The sequence below is a fragment of the Hipposideros armiger genome, unplaced genomic scaffold (genome assembly GCF_001890085.2).
Source record: "Hipposideros armiger isolate ML-2016 unplaced genomic scaffold, ASM189008v1 scaffold_35, whole genome shotgun sequence".
Classification (NCBI taxonomy): Eukaryota; Metazoa; Chordata; class Mammalia; order Chiroptera; family Hipposideridae; genus Hipposideros; species Hipposideros armiger.
Genome location: NW_017731385.1, coordinates 5,004,688 through 5,017,400, shown reverse-complemented (window position 1 = coordinate 5,017,400; position 12,713 = coordinate 5,004,688). Strand labels below are relative to the sequence as shown.

The window sequence follows — 12,713 nt, the reverse complement described above, 5'->3', positions numbered from 1 at the left end:
AAAAAAAGAGAGCAAACTAAACTTATAACAAGCAGAAGTTTGGAAATAATAAAGATTACAGTGAAAAATCAGTGAAAATCACTACACGCTCAATAGAAATGCTGAAATTAAAAAGACTGGCAATACCAAATGTTGGCAGGGATGTGGAGTAAGTGGAACTCTGGCACATGGTTGGTTGGAAAGCAAAACAGTACAAGCTCTTTGGAAAACCACTTGCCAGTTTCTTATAAACTTAAATGTATACATGACATACCATCCATCTATCCCATTCCTAGATATTTACCCAAGAGTCATGCCGTTTTTGTCTTAAGTTAGAACTTCAAATAGGAACATAGTAATTTCCTTAACTCTTTCTATGCGTTAATTGATTTCAAGTGTTTTTCAAAATGTGTCAGAAATCCACAAAAAAACAAAAAGTTGATATTTTGACTATTTTATGCATTTAATAATAACTTGAGCTGCTTTGTATATAAATGACATTATTTTTATGTATAAAATTTTCAGATATATTCATTTGGATGTATCTGACTGTCGTGGCAAAAGGATTAAGATAATATCACCAAATAAAACTTTTAATATGAAAACTATTATTTATTTTAATCTCCACAAGTCTTGAAAATGAAACTCTAAGTGGAGTGGCTTATCCCAATTCCTGCATCTTGTGTACAAATACCAGGGATTTGTATACCAAAAAATGTATACACATGACTTGTATCCATCTTTTGCTATTGGTATATATTAAGTATTACAATTTTAATATAGTTTACTTTCTTAAAATGTGTATACATTTTTTGGCACCCTCTGTATATTTGGATTTGCATAAAATGAATTTTAGAACTATGCAAGTATTTTATTTTTTTAAGTTATTGCTTGTATAAAAGGTCTGAAAATCTGATCTCTTTGAACTTCTGCAAGGCAGATGTTGGCTGCGGGTAGTAGCTCAAAGTCAACACCAGCCGATGACTGAGCTTTCATTTGGAATCTAAAGTTACAACGTGAGTTTTCTGGTGTCACTGTGGATTCATCCTCAGGTTTTGAACTTTCTTTCATATTTTTATAGGTTTGTTGCCACACCTCTAGCAAAAGCATTTGGCATCAAAGAGGAAATTCAAAAGGTTATACCCAATACCATCTTAGAGAATTTTTTCAAACATTCCACCAGGCATCCATCTCATGTAAGTACAAACTCTTTACTTTTGGATTGAAAAATCTCCTTTCTTAATATTTCAGTCACCTGTGACTAACGTCATCTGTGAAAAAAGTCTTTTCTGGTTAACTGCAAATGATTTGAATCATTTGGGTGTTTTTTTTCTTTATTGACAAGTTATATAGCATTCCAAACATACTATACAACGACAAATACATATTATAAAATAACAAATGTTAATAGTTGAACTATTGTGTACAACTCTAGTGTTGAACACAATTAATAACATAACTTGAGTATAAAGATCAAAATTGAATTTTGATCGTAGGATATATACATGTACTGATTGGAAAAGATCACTCTTAAGGCAGAGTAGCCCATAGCTGACACTTTTAATGATTGTGGCACCATCAATGTACATCACACACATTAAGAAAGTGTCCGTTGGGGTGATTTTTGTGCAGAGAACACATTTTTTTATCCAAGGCCTCAACACACTCAGAAATGTTCTGTGCCCCTGCCCACACCCTAGAGATGGAATTTTTAGGAGAGTCACAGTTCTCTTCACAACGCAGGATGTACCTCATGAAACGTTGTGTGTGCCATGTTACGTGCCATAGAAAAGGGTTTTAATCTAACAGTTGTAAAAAAAAAAAAGAAAAAGGTGTCCATGCAGGGCTCATTTCTTTACACCTCCCCAATTAAAATGAGAGAAGAGATAAAAAAACTTCTCCAAAAGTGGTGCACCCTGTGTGATGAATACAGACAGTTATCAGGAGGAATTTTAAAAGTCAGGAGTGGATGCTAACTCAGTTTCAGGACAGACTGATTTTTCAGGTCCTGACCTTTACTTGCTTCTGCTCTGACCTTGTCTGTTACTGGTGGTGGGCGTCCTGCATGAAGGAGGCGTGCTGAGGCTTCACCACATAGCACGAGGTGGAGTGTCCAGAATTGCCCAGGACTGGCCATCTCTCTCTTGAGCTGGTTCTCTCAGCTCCTGTATTTAACTCCGTTTTTATTTTCTAAAGTGAGGCCAGCCTGACAAGCTGTCTCCACATGTTTTTTACTTCCACGTGCTCTAAAGACCACAGTTGTTCATGTAAATATTGCTGTTACCACTGGTGAAAACAATGCCTGAGCATCATTTTATGGTTTTCAAAAGAGAAATTATTAAGCTATGTTTATGAAAACTTAGGACTCATTCAGACAGTCCTTATTACCTTTTCTGGTTCTGTTTGAGAGGAAGTAACTTTGGTAATACCTTGGATGAAACGTGAAAAACAGTGCTGTGCTATCAGTGACCTATAGCAAGAGCCTCAAGTCAACTTTTTAGGGGATTTAAAATTAGGTAGAAAATTTGGTCCTTATCAAGTTTCCCTGTGATGGACAGAAAGTGAACCTATGACAGTTAAAGAAAAATGTAGAAAGGCTGAAAGAGATTTAGAGATGGGGTGGGTAGTCTTTCCTCTTCATGACTAAGGTGAGGAAAGTAAGACCCCACAAGAGGAAACGATCCACCCAAGGTTGCGCAGCTACTCAGTGGCTCAATCTATAGCTGGAACCTGGCCCATTGTCCCCTGTCCAGTGCTGTTCTTATTATGCCCAAGTGACTTCTATATCTGTGAGTAGAATGTTAAACATATATCTCAGAGGCTGGAGCAATTGTAGTCGTTGTTCTAACTCAGCTGACACAGTGTGGCTTAGGGTAAATGTATTGGGTTGTCGGAAAAGTCATGACGTATTTTTTCTATGTTTTTCGTTGCAAAAATGCGTCATGACTTTTCCGACAACCCAATAATTTGGACGTTTGCATCAGGTACGAGAAGAAATGTTATACATCAACCCCAAAGTGTTAGAAACTGAGAAGATTAAGGAAAATAATGAAAAGTTCTAATTTATATTGCCGTAGATTATACAACTGAGGCAATATTTGTATAACAGATCAATATAACAAGTTTTCCAGTAAAGTGCCCATAGATTAAAAGTACTAGAACTTGGGAAGACAGAATATAACAAAGGAAGGCAAAGTACATGACTTAATAGTGATTTCAGATGTGGAACCAAAATAATCGCATAATACCTGCATGTATGAACTTGGCCAGTGTCACGCAGATAGCATTTTGTCATGCAGACAACCATAAATCTGGCTAAGACAGGTTGCTGGGGGGACTAAAAAAGTTTTGTGCTGTTTCAAGATACAAGTATTACCTCTCACAGAGTATTCCAAACCTGTCATGGCAGAACACTGCAGTGGTAATACATGTGGATACCACATGACTTTGTTAAAACAATTGAGTATGTGGACCTGAGGTTGCTGCTTCAGCTTCTATAGACTGAACCAATAAAAACAAAACCATTTCAGTAAATACAGTATCGGTTCTGGGTTGGTTAGCACAGAAGGGTATAACATGGTATGGACGAGGCCCAAAACACTATACACATCAACTTCCCGCGAGAGTTTTGATACATGATTTTACACAATTCTTTGGTGACACTGTATGTGCAGCTGTGTGTCCATTATTTATACATGCGTTTATGTGTCTCTTTATATATATCTCAATAACAACTTCAAGATGTATTTATTGGGAGAGAGCCATGATAACAGACCAACAGCTCTGGCCAGCAGATCAATTATCCTGCTATTGATAAAATGGAGTAACAGCAGAACTTATTATCCAGCCCTTTCCTCAGCAAAAACACAACGGGAACTGATGCAGAAGGAATGAGTATGTAGTCCCGGAAGAGATGGAAAGGCAACGTGGCACTGTGAGAGTGACGCAGAGCCACTGTTAATGGTTCAGAAGTGTGTGTGTTCCCGTTTGCAAGCCTGCCTCATGCACAGATTCAAACATTTTTTAGACCATAACGCATTCGAGTTTAGTTTATTTTGCAGGTGAGACATGTGAGAGCCAAAGAGGGCGGGTCATCTGTCTGCACTCCCAGGGGGTTTGTTTTGAGTCAGGAGCCAGGTCTCTTGGCCACCAGTCAGCACTCTTCCTCCAGGACACACTCCCTCCTCGAGGCTCTGCCTGTGACGTGTCCCCTTCCCTCTCCATCGTGTCCATGCTAAAAGCAGAGCTTGTGAGGACAGATGGGCAGTCTAGAATCTGGCTCTGCTACTGATGGTGTGTGGGGGTGGACAGTTTGACCGCCCTGTGCCTCAGCCTCCCACTCTGCGAACCGAAGCGCAGTAATAGTGCTTATCATGGAGCTTTCAGGAGGACTGAACTGAGTTCTTGGCAGAGTGCCTGACACATAGTAGGTGCTCAATAAAGGTCACCTATTGTGACTGTAGTCTGTGCCTCTCATACTGACTCCTCCAGGAGAGCTTTTAAACATTTCTTTTCAGCTTAAATTTTCCCAAGGGAACATCATTTGTTTCTTCATTGCATTTGCTTCTGTTCCTATTAACACCCGGTACAATTTGCTGTGCATGGTAGGTGTTGAAGAAATGCGTATCTCATGTATTTATGAAAGAAAATACTTCTAGAGACTTTTGTTTGCAATGTTATTTCTACTCCAATAACATTGCTGGGGGAGCCCAGTATTGCCAAGACTGACTTTAAATCAGATGCATCCGTGCTCCAAAACAGAAAGAAAATGCCCGGAGCCGTGCTCGATTGCTGTCTTCTAGATTCACCTGTTGCGCAGATATCTGTAGATCTGGTGGGATAATAAAATCGGGTTCTTCTCAGTGCTGGGAAACATCTATTTTGAGGATACGACCTTGTTTTGCTCAGTGCTGAATCTCCAGTGCCAAGAACAGTGCCTGGCACTCTGGAGTAGAGGCTCCAAATATTTTTGGATGATGGCATAAATAAAGCATTTAAAGCAGTCACGCTAGACCCAGCGCCCTTTCAGTCTAAGAATGCACCAAAGACAGCTTACAGCATTTCAGAATATGTCCTGCTATGGACCAGGCGACAGTGATTTGAATTGCGAGGATGTCCTCTGTTTGGGGAGAATCTGTTCATATTTGCAAATTATTTTAGAAGTAAAGGAATACTTTTTTCTTGAATGGTTTGGTCTGTGGTCTCCTCTCAGGGGCCATAATCTCCAGCACGTGGTAGTTCCTATAACACGTTCACATTCAGGAGCCCCCAGACCTCCAACCTTCCCTGTGAGGCAGGAGGCGAACGCTTTCATTGTTCTTACCTTGTTTTGCACAGGGGGTCAGAGCACAGGGCTATGTGGCTAGCAATTAGCAGAGCTGAATCTTGGTTTCAATTCCCTGCCATAGTTTGTCGCCTCACTCCCTGCTGGCTTCTTTCTTCCTATGAGGGAGTGTGATGAGTGCAATACTGTCTGGCGTAGGGAACCCAGACCTCCAAACTTGTCCAGACTGGCGTGGTAGGTCCTCACCATTAGGGCAGAGGAGCACTAGTTGGACAAAAGGGCAAAGTGAGCACAGCTGCCACCCCCGTTCTCCTTCATTCTTATACTCCACAAGAGGGAGACTTTAAAAATGCAAGCGTCCTGTAACCCACAAGATAAATGCAGACAAGGCCCTCTGCGGTGTGACCCCAGCCACATCTTCCACCCCCCCCCACCACCCCCGTCTTTGCAGGTGCTCCCTGCTCCCCGTGCCCTGCTCTCTGGTCTCTCTGCCAGGACACTTCCCTTCCTTATCCTCTTTCTTGGGGCATTTTTCAGGGTTCACCTTAAGTGTGAGTTCCAGAAACTGCCTACTTTATGCCCCAATCTCTCCCTCTCTTAGCAGTCATGATATTTTATTAGAATTTTGGGTTTTATTTTCTGACCTCCTCAGCAGACGGACTTTCCCATGTGAAGGGGAGGCCCGTCTCAGTCCTGTTTTTTTTGCTCTCCAAAGGCGAGCCCAGGGCCTGCAAGAAGTAGGCACCAGTTCATAGCTGCCCGCTCAGAGCCGAAACAATGACTAAAACAATAGCAGGTGCACCCTTGGCCTCTGCAGGAATAGGCCTTAGAGAGGGCAGTAGTTTACAGGCAAACAGTGGAATGTGTGGGCTGCAGCCTGTTTTGTTTTGTCTTGCTCTCCTTCTCTTCAGATTAATTAACAGGTTGGCAGATTGGTAAGCATGTGCCAATCATCAGCGTGAGAGCTTCGTTATGAATGTCACCCACTGTTGTGCTGTGCATGTAAACAATTATATGAATTAGGCACGATAACACAACCCACAACAGGTCACAGATTGTTGGGAGTCCAGCCGCTGGGTCCATTGGCGGGCTTTGTGTAGCGCTCACCATATCGGCCCATGACCAGTTTAAATCTACTCTGAAGAATTGGTCAACATTAAGAGAACCTAGCGACTTCCCAGGAGGTCCTGGGCTGGCACTTCTGCCATGGGAGCCGTCAGCCTGAGCTTGGTCGCAGCTGCGCCTTGGGGATGGCACCTGTGCGTTTCTGTTCGCTGCGTCCATGGGGCGCCTGCCTGCTTCCTCAGCACTGAAGTGGAGAGTCCGTTTCATGCCATTTGATTTTTCTCATAGCAAAGTTCAGAGGAAATTGGAATATTTCTTATACTCAAGTTGGAAAATTAAAGCTCAAGAGGGCTGGTATCTCAGAAACAATTAGAGCTGGTTTCATTGTGGAGTGGGGAGTGCCGTAGGTGCAACACAAAAAACGTGCCTGTGTTAAAAGAATGCAACTTAAAACCCCATTCGGCCACTTCTGTTTCTTGTCTGGCCTGAGGAGGACTTCAGGTTTCTGACCTGTGAGCTAATCCATCTTTGATAGTGTTTCCAATTTTAATCACAATCTACAGCTTCTGCTCCCCAGAAGAGAAGCCATCATCATCCTTATATTCTTCAGTCATCATTTTTATGATTGGAATTATTTCAGATTCATTTGAAATAGGCTCTACATCTCGTTAAATGTGGACGTGATGGCCAGCCCTTGTTTGAGTTTCTCCTGTTTCACTTTTTGGAGCTGGTGGGGATATCGTGTGACATAACAGAACATGCACGAGCCTAAGCGCTCGTGCTCACTTTGCTCCTAATTTTAGGTCTTGGACAAGTTACTAAAACTCTCAGGTTTCCAGTTTCCTCATAGGAAAAATGAAGAGATTGTATTTGATCGACATCTTCAACTGTGTTACTCTTCCTGGTACCTGGGAGGCCCTAAATAAAATTGAGCAGAATGAGTGAATTGAATGAATGAGTGAGCTCACATAGGCAACTTGAACATATGGGCTGCTACCGACTTGTGGAGAATTGGTCTCTCATACTCACATTCACTCTGGGGAGTGTGTGTGTGTGTGTGTGTGTGTGTGTGTGTGTGTGTGTGAGATTCCGTAGCAAAAAAGGTAAATTCACTGGCTCAAGGTCAAATGCACTATCTCTCTCCACTGCAAGCCTCTCGTAACCCAGTCTCACTGTCTCTTGACTGCCCGCCAGTCGGTCTGCTCCTCCTCACTCACACACTCATTTCATCCCTTTTCAGACCGATATTTATGGACTGGCGAAGAAGTGTAACCTGACAGAGCGCCAGGTTGAAAGATGGTTTAGGACTCGGCGGAATCAAGACAGGCCTTGCAGGATGAAGAAATTCCAGGAAGCTTGGTAAGAAGGAGAGTCAAAGCTTTGAAGTGCTCTAACTTTCTGTGGAGCAGGATGGTCATCTCAGAAGGAGCCCCGAGGTTGGAGCAGAAGGGTTCTCACCCAGCTCTGCCCTTTACCAATTGGGTGTTGGAGGCTAGTCACTCGTTTACCTTTTGTGCTTCGCTTTCCTTCTCTATGAAACGGGGCAAGCTGTGAACTCTCCAAGGTGAGCAGGAGATAGTATGTATTTATCTAGATGTCCAGAAAAACCATAAAAATGTCTTCACCGGTGTTTATCTTTTCTAGGGTAGAGGTTGGCCCTAGCTCACAAGACTTTCTACCCCGTTTCCAATCACATTATAATTGTTATGTCTCATTGTAAGAACAGAGAATGTCTGAGAGGATATCAGTTCTCGGCTCACAACAGTAACTGAGAGGACTTCTGTCTGTGTCACTTGCTCATACCCCCATCCCTGCCCATGGATGGGGCAGCAAGTTCCTCTGGGTTTCTCAGTTGGTTTAGCTGGGGGGAGTGGGGAAGGGTCGGGATGGGCTGGGGCACCAAGTAGCATTTTTATCAGAGCTGGCTACTTCAAAGACATTCTGAGAACAGTGAGCTGCATTGCACCTATTTTGGGTTTCATTTCAACTCTGGTTTTGTTTGATTGTTTGTTTTTTTCTCCCTGTAGAATATTGTAGTACTTTAGGACACTCACTCGGTAGCAGAAACGGACACCTGTGCAAAAATGGCAGACTAGGTCATTGCTTCTGTTTTGTTCCTCTTCTTTACAAGCATGTTGGTTGGCTTGTGTTTGATGCCACATTCTATGCACCAATAGCACTCCTTCTTTCCGCCTGTTTCGTAAGGTCCTCACATTGCCCCGTGATTCTCCACAGATATTTTTGCTTTGATGGTGAAACAGATAGGGATTGATGTAAGCCTCTCGGATAAATAAACAGCCTGTGGGAGACTAAGCTGTAATGGCTTTTTTTAATTTGCCGGTACATTCCAGATAGGAAGCTGGTGCTGTGTGGGGCTCCGCGAGTCTTGCAACACTCGTTTCTCATCTCAGGCCTCCACTGCCTTTCACACAATGGCTGTAGGTGTGTGGCCTGGTTTGTTTTCTAACAGTTTCTCTTTGATGTTTAGCTCTTGAGAGATTGGTTAATGTTGTGTTGCCACTGATATCAGCTTGTCAGGAGTGAATCTCCCTGAACCATCACCACAAAACACTGCACAGTAGAGCTGGTCTCCCATTGCATCTTCCTGTTTTCCTGCTGTCCTTCCTTCAATCTTTCTAGCAAAGGTTCTTATCTTAAAGTCCCCAGGCTGGAACTGGGATTACTTCTCTACCTCTGAGCTGAATCACCCTCCCCTGAAATGTGCTGGTAATTTCTTATACATTATAGGGCCTTACAGTTTATAAATAATCTTTGTTTGATCCTCCCAACAGCAGTGCGAGGCAGCCGGGAAAGGTGGGGCTAGCCCTGTTTAAGAAATGAAAAACTACAGGGGCGACCAGTTAGCTCAGTTGGTTAGAGCGTGGTACTGATAACACCAAGGTTGCCGGTTTGATCCCCTCATGGGCCACTGTGAGCTGCGCCCTCCCTAAAAGAGTCGACTATGCCATTGTAGCATGAAAGCAATGTGTAACCAATGACCATGGCTGTTCCCCAATAAAGTTTAAAAAAAAATGAGAAACTACATGTCCATCTATTTTAAGGAACCTGCTCAAGGTCACTGGCTGTTGGTGGGGCTGTTGCATCCAGGTCTTCTGATCCTTTTCAGTGACCCCCTCTGCTCCATTTTCTGTGACCCCTTGGCACCTAAAGCTCCTCTTAGCAGCAGGAAGCCACCCCCATCCAGTAACTGGCTCAACCGGGCCCAACATCAGGGAGTCTGGCTGTCTGTGAACCCACTGAGAGTGATCCACAGAGCTCTGGCTGGAGAAGGGGAGGTCCAGTCGCCATAATCAGTGAGTCAGGCAACGCACAGGGTGATGCTCGCCGTCTTCTCTGTACATGGCCCGATCCTAGATTTTCAGAGGGAAGTGAAAGTGGAGGCATGGTCACTGGCCTCAAGCAGCTAATCAGGAAGATGAGACTGTCATGTAGGAAGCCACCCAGCTCTTGTTACTCCCCGTCAGTGGCACGTGGGCCTGTCCCCCTGCAGGCCACAGTCATGTGTAGACGCGCCGTGGGCTTTCAGAGGAGACGGCAGCATCAGGAGGGCTGACTGTGTTGGAGAAAGGCTGTTAAGAAAGGTCAGCTGTGAGCTGGACCTTGAGGAATGGGTTGGATTTCCATAAGAAAAGAAAGCATGATTTTAAGGCAGCATGTTTCTAGGAAGACATAGGCACAAAGCAGGAAATTATACAGTGTATTCAGGAAATAAGACTGGACCACGAATAAAAGTTAAGCTTGATCTTACTCTTTAACAATGTCACAGATTTCCTCCAAGTCAGATAACTGTGAAATGTTGTAATGGGCTAAATAAATAGACTATAGCAAAATGCCAAGCCATTTAATTATATAGGGACTGTATTTTATTTCATCAGCTATGTAATATCCTGCAGGAACCTTAGCAAGAGTTACCTAGCCCCGGGCGTTTTGGAAATCTCAGGAAACTTATTTCCCAGCACCAAGCTCTTCCAGGGGATTCACCAACAAGCAGCAAGTCGTCTATACTATGAGGATGGATTAGCTCTGAACATCTTACGTTCAGCATGTTATGTCCTTGGGTACTTCCTTTAACGATGACCCCTAAACCCTATTTCACAGCATTTAAGGATTTTAATCCATAGTGGATCCTTTATTTTGAAATTAAATTCTGTATTAGCTGACTACTTTTCTTTTTAAAATAACTTAGAGTTGTCTGACTCTAGAATGTGTATTCTTTCTGTTATACCAAATGTTTCTCTCCTCATATGTCAATCACCTATACAAGACTTTTCTTTCTTTTGGCAGCTGGCGATTTGCATTTTACTTAATGATTACTATTGCCGGAGTTGCATTTCTTTATGATGTAAGTTGTCTTTTTGATATCTTTGATTGGAATTTGTCTTTAATTTTTTAAATCCTTACCTGTGATTTTTCTAGGATGTTAATACCTTCAAAAAGATAACCAGCATTTAAGCCTCTAAGCCCTCTAATGCCTAGAGAAGTAGCAACTCCTCAATCTGTCTTTGTCTTTCAAAGCCTTTGTTAAGTTTTGCATTTGCAAAGTTAATTTTTCAACCTAATAGCTCCCTATTTCCACTCATGCAACTCCTACACCAACTAAACTGGACTACTGACACTCCACGAAACATACGTGGTACACCCCTACTTTTGGATTTTAGCACATTTTATCCCCTCTGCCAGAAATGTCTCGTCCTTGTCACCTCTTCTTCTCCCTGTCAATTTCCATCCAGTCCTATATCAAATGCCACTTGTTCCATGAAGACTCATTACTCACCATCAAAAACCAAATCTCTCCTTTCCATATTCCTTTTGCATTGCCTGCTTAAATGATTACCTCATTATGTGAGGTATAAACTTAATAGTAAATTGTTCGCAGAAAATAAAAGATGACCAGATTTTAGAGACTTCTCTTAAGATTCTTTCAAGACTTCTCTTAAGATATTTTATTGCTACAGATACCTCAAGATATTTTTATTCCTACAGAAGCAGTAATCTAATTGGTTGTAATAATCTAATAATTTCATTAGAATCTATTTGAAATAATTGTTCTGTGAGACAGAACTGATTTGGGTTCCAGATGCACTAGAAGTCATGAATGTCACAGGGGTGTTGTATAGGAACATGTAGGAACACCTCCAGAGGGACAGATGGGTGTATCAGGAGCAACAGGAGATGACAAAAATGCATCTCCTGTGGATGTTTGCTCCCTAGCAGTGTCATCAGGAGGAGCTGATGGTTTCTACCAAAGCCAGTCTGACTCTCACAGACTTATTTTTTCTCTCTTGGTTCCTTGTGTTTTCAGAAACCTTGGGTGTATAACCTCTGGGAGGTGTGGAATGGCTACCCAAGACAGGTAAGTCCCCTCTGATGTAGCCGTTACCTCAGCGATCAAGCCCCTCACATTGTCCTCTGAGTCAGGTGTGACCCCTGGTCTACTCTTTGTCCACTTCTGTGACGCCTGTGGCTCTTCCTCTACTAGACCTTGCACATCCTTATTCCTTACTTACCCATCACTTGTCTCACTCCTTGAGTTTATTTATGGTTAATATAGGTATGTATTTGAGTTTAAATTTACCATCTTACTATATATATTTTCTATTTGGACTACCTGATGCTTCTCCTTTTTTGGTGCTCTCTTATTACCTTTTATGGGACAGTCAAGTTTTTAAAAAATTATTATTCCGCTTCTTCCCTTATATAGCTTTTCAGTTATGCATGCTGTTATTCTTTTAGTAATTATCCTAGAGATTACCATATGTATCCTTGAATCATTAGAATCTAATAGAAATTAGTGCTGTTACCTTTTTCTAGTCACTTAAAGGTCATTAGGATACTCCATATGCCTCCCTCCTATTTCCTCCTTCAGATATTTAAAACCCTACAAGTCATTACTATTATTATTTTGTACATTAGTCAAATTGCCCTTTACATGCTATTCCTTGCATCCTGCATTTCCATGCTCCCATCTGGGATTATTATCCTTCTGGCTGAAGAAGTCCCTTTGGTTTGCTTGTCTGAAATGTTATCATTTAGCCTTCATTTTTTTAAAAAAAGGTATTTTTGCTGGGTATAGAATTCTAGGTTAGTAGTTATTTTCCTTCAGCACTTTAAAGATGTCATTCTGCTGTCTTCTGCATCCCATCAGTTTCTTTAAGAGTTAGTTTTCATTTTATTTTTGCTTCTTTGAACAGAATCCCTTTTTTTCTCTGACTTTTAAAAATATTCTGTCCTTGTCTTTCAGAAGTTTTATTATGATATGCATAAATGTGATTGTCTTTACATTTATCCTGCTCCTTGTCCATAGTTCTTCTCAAATCTGTGGTTTGATGCCTTCAGTCAGTTCTGGAAAAATTCTTTGCCGCTG

The 12,713-nt window shown here is 42.0% G+C and overlaps 1 protein-coding gene across 2 annotated transcripts in view; it reads left to right on the top strand.

The window, feature by feature from the left end:
* Positions 1 to 12,713, top strand: part of CERS3 (ceramide synthase 3) — a 110,283-nt gene that overhangs the window by 55,753 nt on the left and 41,817 nt on the right. For both annotated transcript variants that reach the window (XM_019637839.1, XM_019637838.1), the window contains exons 3-6: positions 1,061 to 1,175; positions 7,569 to 7,687; positions 10,634 to 10,691; positions 11,652 to 11,702. In XM_019637839.1, the coding sequence (XP_019493384.1) occupies positions 1,061 to 1,175; positions 7,569 to 7,687; positions 10,634 to 10,691; positions 11,652 to 11,702 (343 nt within the window). The remainder of the gene's footprint in view (positions 1 to 1,060; positions 1,176 to 7,568; positions 7,688 to 10,633; positions 10,692 to 11,651; positions 11,703 to 12,713) is intronic.